Below are 6237 nucleotides of genomic sequence, written 5' to 3'. Positions count from 1 at the left end.
CAATCTTGGTGTTCTCTGGCAAATGCCAAACGTCCTGCACGGTGTTGGGCTGTAAGCACAACCCCCACCTGTGGATGTCGGGCCCTCATTCCACCCTCATGGAGTCTGTTTCTGACCGTTTGAGCAGACACATGCACATTTGTGGCCTGCTGGAGGTCATTTTGCATGGCTCTGGCAGTGCTTCTCCTGCTCCTCCTTGCACAAAGGCGGAGGTAGCGGTCCTGCTGCTGGGTTGTTGCCCTCCTACGGCCTCCTCCACATCTCCTGATGTACTGGCCTGTCTCCTGGTAGCGCCTCCATGCTCTGGACACTACGCTGACAGACACAGCAAACCTTCTTGCCACAGCTCGCATTGATGTGCCATCCTGGATGAGCTGCAGTACCTGAGCCACTTGTGTGGGTTGTAGACTCCGTCTCATGCTACCACTAGAGTGAAAGCACCGCCAGCATTCAAAAGTGACCAAAACATCAGCCAGGAAGCATAGGAACTGAGAAGTGGTCTGTGGTCCCCACCTGCAGAACCACTCCTTTATTGGGGGTGTCTTGCTAATTGCCTATAATTTCCACCTGTTGTCTATTCCATTTGCACAACAGCATGTGAAATTTATTGTCAATCAGTGTTGCTTCCTAAGTGGACAGTTTGATTTCACAGAAGTGTGATTGACTTGGAGTTACATCGTGTTGTTTAAGTGTTCCCTTTATTTTTTTGAGCAGTGTATAACCACTCAAATGTGTACAGTTATGGATTCAATGAATGACCCTCCATGATAAACTTAATGTTTTTAGGCTAGCGCTTTAAGAATCAAATGGGTAGACATAAATTACGTCCAAAAATAGATGTACCAAATGCATATTGCCCCTTTAAATGTATTTTTTACAATTCCAATGGAATGCACTAATGAGCACATATTGTAGTCCTTGTACTATGGATACTTTTAATGTCACTCTCATGGAGCAAGCACCAGCCCAGATATTGAGGCAGGACTGCATGGAAATGTTGGATTCCCCCCTCCCCGGAATTGTATTTTGTACTCGTTTCTGCCACATTACAGTATTGGCAAATTGTTAATAAATCCCTACAAATGACTTCAACCTAATATGGTACACTATAATGGGACAGTACTATTGGTACATGAATCAACAGAAGTGAATGCTTGACATTTCGAATTGACTAGTTAGGCGATGTCCTTCGTTAATTGTCTGCCTTTTTTATGCACCTTGTTTTGGATGTTTTGTAAATGGCTAGAGTGAAAACAAATAATCTGTTTAAATATAAGACAATGGCTGTCACCACTACAAATTCATGCAGATGTCTCAATGTTTCTAAGCTTGCTTCCATTGATGAATTATTTGTCAGTGAATGAAAACATGCATAAAGCGTACATCTTCGAGTCAGTGTAAAATCCATAGCTATTCCATTAGAAACACTGAATAATACATAGGCATTATCTAGTTTGTTTTCCTTCATAAGTATTTAACAACTAGAAACATTCTGCCCCCAAGCAAGATAACTATGTAGCAATTTGCTTCACACCATTGAAAGTCAATTCAGGCAAAGGTATCATCCTCAAGCTTCACTACAGACACATTTAATGCATCTTTTTGGGCACCTGACCAAATTTCACAGAAATGTGAGTTATAGATCAGTCATTCTCATTGAAAGCAGATCTAAGAAGCAATAGATCAGCTTTATGTGCGCTATTTCTATGCTTCCCGATCTTAAGTTTTCTATACCAGCTTCTAACAGCTGAAAATACAAATTTCAGTGATGGAAAACATTTCAGTGATGGTACAATGATTCTCTACACAATTACTGCTTGTTTTGTCAAAATGAAGTTAGGCTAACTATTTGAATTTTAGCAACCAGGAAATGGTAGAGCGATTTCTGCATATTGCACCTTTAATGTGTAACTACATGTGCCAGACAACTCAAGATCCCTTATGTGATTGGTTCCAATGTTTCAACGCATAAAGGTTTATTAACTGACAGTAAATACAGTACAAGTTCAGGTACAGTTAGAATACATATTTTATTGACAAGTGACCCAAGAAAAGAGCTCAAAACTGGATGACCTGGCCCTGAAAGAGTGAGAAAAAAGACATTAGAAATTGGCATTTCAGATTGCTGCAAAGATTCAAATCACCACTCATTAACCTGTTGGGTCTAGGGGGCAGCATTTGCACGTCTGGATAAAAAAAATGTACCCGATTTAATCTGGTTACTAATCCTACCCAGTAACTAGAATATGCATATACTTATTATATATGGATAGAAAACACTCTAAAGTTTCCAAAACTGTTTGAATGGTGTCTGTGAGTATAACAGAACTCATTTGGCAGGCAAAACCCTGAGACATTTTCTGACAGGAAGTGGATACCTGATGTGTTGTATTGACTTTAAACCTATCCCATTGAAAAACACAGGGGTTTAGGAATATTTTGGCACTTCCTATTGCTTCCACTAGATGTCACCAGCCTTTACAAAGTGTTTTGAGTCTTCTGGAGGGAGATCTGACCGAACAAGAGCCATGGAACGGTGATGTCCCATTAGACACCTGGCGCGCTACTTCATGTTGGGTACCCTCGTTCCAATACGTTATAAAAGAGTATGCATTCGTCCACCTTGAATATTATTCATGTTCTGGTTAAAAAAGGCCCTAATGATTTATGCTATACAACGTTTGACATGTTTGAACGAACGGAAATATATTTTTTCCCCTCGTTCATGACGAGAAGTCCGGCTGGCTTACATCATGTGCTAACGAGACGGAGATTTTTGGACATAAATGATGAGCTTTTTTGAACAAAACTACATTCGTTATGGACCTGTGATACCTGGAAGTGACATCTGATGAAGAGAATCAAAGGTAATGGATTATTTACATAGTATTTTCGATTTTAGATCTCCCCAACATGACGTCTAGTCTGTATCGCAACGCGTATTTTTCTGGGCGCAGTGCTCAGATTATTGCAAAGTGTGATTTCCCAGTAAGGTTATTTTTAAATCTGGCAAGTTGATTGCGTTCAAGAGATGTAAATCTATAATTCTTTAAATGACAATATAATATTTTAACAATGTTTTCTAATTTTAATTATTTAATTTCTGACGCTGACTTGACTGCCGGTTATTGGAGGGAAACGATTTCCTCAACATCAATGCCATAGTAAAACGCTGTTTTTGGATATAAAAATGAACTTGATAGAACTAAAAATGCATGCATTGTCTAACATAATGTCCTAGGAGTGTCATCTGATGGAGATTGTAAAAGGTTAGTGCATCATTTTAGCTGGTTTTATGGTTTTGGTGACCCTGTCTTTGACTTGACAAAACATTACACACAACTCTTGTAAATGTACTGTCCTAACATACTCTAAATTTATGCTTTCGCCGTAAAACCTTTTTGAAATCGTAAAACGTGGTTAGATTAAGGAGATGTTTATCTTTCAAATGGTGTAACATAGTTGTATTTTTGAAAATTTTTAATTTTGACATTTATTTGGATTCAAATTTGCCGCTCTTGAAATGCACCTGCTGTTGATGGAGTGCACCACGGGTGGCACGCTAGCGTCCCACCTAGCCCCAAGAGGTTAACTCAATCGTATTAGTGTCAATCTCATTAAAACCACCGTCTGCCTATTCCCTTATTTCCAAGCAATGCTCTCCATTAGGCTTCGAGTAGAAGCCAAGTTTGCTGGCTCTCAAAACTGAGGAGAACCAGTATGTTTACCTTTCTCTTCTTGTCTCCTCCCAGTTCAAAGTGTTTGCATCTCTTGATGGGCACCATTCTCTTCTGCCGACAGTTGGGCTCCACACACTCCAGCCTCAACACGATCTTCTTTGTAGTTTTAGCCTGCGGGAGAAATCACAAGTGTTTGAGCAAGTAACATAAAAAGATGGAAATGATTTATGTGCTGACTAGTAGACTGAGTATTGACATGGAAACTAAAACAGAAGACAGTGGCAATTTGCAAACAAACATGTCCCATCTGTAGGAGGGGAAGACAAGTTGAATTTGTAAATCTTTTCTCATTATGATTCTTCCATACCTTCTTCCTGAAAATAGGCTTGGTCTGGCCACCATAACCAGATTGCTTTCTGTCATATCTCCTTTTGCCTGAAAGACAGTTACCTGATAAATGCATGGAAGGTCGATACCACACATAATAAATACATGTGAATGTTCAAGCAGACAGGGAAAGCGAAGTAACGTTAGACCAAAGATTTTTTATAACTAAACCAAGATAGACCACAGCCTGTCGTTTCCAATGGGAACAAATTAATCATATTTGGCATATTCAAGGAGGGCAGAGCCAAGCAGATCCTACTGGCCCTTTCTAGCATGCATCTGCATATATCCATTAGGGACTGCCTACCCTGTGAGGTGCATGTGCAATAACTCAATTTGCCTTCGCACTTCTAAATAACACTTTTTTACTTTGGCAAAAGGTAAAGTACACAAAATGTAGTCGACTCTGTTCATAACAGATTATAGTTGTGGGAACAGATAACTACTATTGAAGTCAAATGTTTCATGGATGAGAATTTTCAGGATGTCGGCCAGGCCAATTTCCATCTTCTCCCACTGCAGGCCACTGGGCTTCCTCTCAGTGCCATATTTGGTAGTGAGTGGAAACAAAATGCGGATGATTCACATTTATACATCCTGTGAAATATCTGCCTCATTGTTCTATATGTGGTTAGACTATAGCAAACTTACCCTGTGCATACAGAGAATCCTTCCCCTTCTTGTACTGGGTAACTTTGTGAGTTTGATGTTTCTTACATTTCTTGCAGTAAGTCCTGCGGGTCTTCGGTACGTTTACCTAGATACATGATACAAAACGAAGTAAATGACTGTACCAAAGATACTATAGTTAAGGCTTCTCTCCGCTGTAACATATGCTCCGTTGCGTTTTAGCAACTTCAGTAACGTTAGCTAGTTGCCAAGTAGCTAAACCACATTGCATTGGAAGTGTTTGCTAAACTAACGTTCGCTAGCTAATTCCTGTTAATAGGCTCTTGGGCCACAATCAACTGGCTCGTATGAAACGTGAGGGAGAACAATAGTTGCAACACATTATCTCCTACATACAATATAAACTATCTTAAATACATTTAAATAGTTTCAGATTACAAATTAGCAATTGGTGGCGATAACGTACCATGACTGCACACTCTTGATGCAGGAGGTCAAAGGAAGAAAAATAAGTCAGGAGACCGCATGGAGATGAAACCGGAAATGCGTGTGTGAGCTGGACAGAAGAGATCTGTGCAATGCAATAGTGCCGTCCTGTGGATTAAGTCCGCCTAGCAGAAGAGAAAATCATTTCATGGAAAGTACTGGCAGAGTTTCTAAACCATACTAAACCATATTTGTTACAGGTAAGTGGTTTTTATGGCTTTTCCCAGTTAACAGATGTAAGAATGAAGAAATTACTTGTAAGCCTACATTGTGACAATGAAATATGACTTTCATTTACTGAAACCATTACTGAGATACTAGAATATGTAATATTGACATAAATAACTGCATGTGGAAATTTACTGTTGTGGAAAATAATTATGTTAGAGAGAAACATTGAATTATGAATGTATTAATTATTGAAAATGTCAAAAATATTAACATCATGAAATATTACGTCAACATAGACAGACTGCCCTGATACCATAAAACAACACATCAGATTTCCATCCAGTAACGTTAGACTGATTTTGTAAAACGGAGTCATGATTCTCATCATTAGCCTGTTTATTCATTTCAATGTGTATTAACCCATTCACGTCCTTGTACGGCATTTAATACAATATCAAAATGCACCACTGAACAAATTATGTTTGGTGTTATTGCATGAAATTTGGTGTCAACATAGTACAAGTGTCTACACAGGCCACATTGAAATATTTAGATAATGACAATCATTCTTCTACTGTCAATCAAAGTTGGGACTTTGAGAACATTTTTTAAAAATCATTAAAATGACTTCAGCATATGTATTTTAAAATACTTTTCAGAATGTATTTGTTTAAAATCATAGTATTGTTATTTGACCTGTGCCAATTATGATTTAACACGTTGTTTGAACTACAGCTGTTTCTATATTTTACTATATTTAGTCTTTGGACACATGAGGTCAATGTTTTTTTTACACATTTCACACATCAAGTGAAGTGAATACACGTTCAAATAATCAGATCTTAATCATTTTTGGTATATAGATTGTCCAGACCGATACACT

At 38.6% G+C, this 6237-nt stretch overlaps 1 protein-coding gene across 2 annotated transcripts; it reads right to left on the bottom strand.

Annotated features, from left to right (window-relative positions):
- Positions 1–2011: 2011 nt before the first annotated feature.
- LOC100194650 (ribosomal protein L36a-2) lies at positions 2012–5317 on the bottom strand. Of its 2 annotated transcripts, none has more exons than XR_006769497.1 (5): positions 5164–5317; positions 4719–4824; positions 4048–4115; positions 3594–3851; positions 2012–2155 (listed from the first exon to the last, which is right to left on the bottom strand). XR_006769497.1 is itself a non-coding variant. In NM_001139734.1 (5 exons), the coding sequence occupies exons 1-5, from the start codon at positions 5164–5166 to the stop codon at positions 2059–2061; spliced, it is 321 nt and encodes a 106-aa protein (NP_001133206.1). In that variant the 5' UTR covers positions 5167–5181; the 3' UTR covers positions 2012–2058. The 2 variants fall into 2 exon arrangements, 1 of the variants encoding a protein (NP_001133206.1); NM_001139734.1 differs by having other exon boundaries at positions 2012–2079; positions 3729–3851; positions 5164–5181.
- Between the last annotated feature and the right edge of the window lie 920 nt (positions 5318–6237).

Source organism: Salmo salar, chromosome ssa04 (assembly GCF_905237065.1).
Source record: "Salmo salar chromosome ssa04, Ssal_v3.1, whole genome shotgun sequence".
Lineage (NCBI taxonomy): Eukaryota > Metazoa > Chordata > Actinopteri > Salmoniformes > Salmonidae > Salmo > Salmo salar.
The sequence above is the reverse complement of the archived record's forward strand: the minus strand, read 5'-3'. Positions and strand labels throughout refer to the sequence as shown.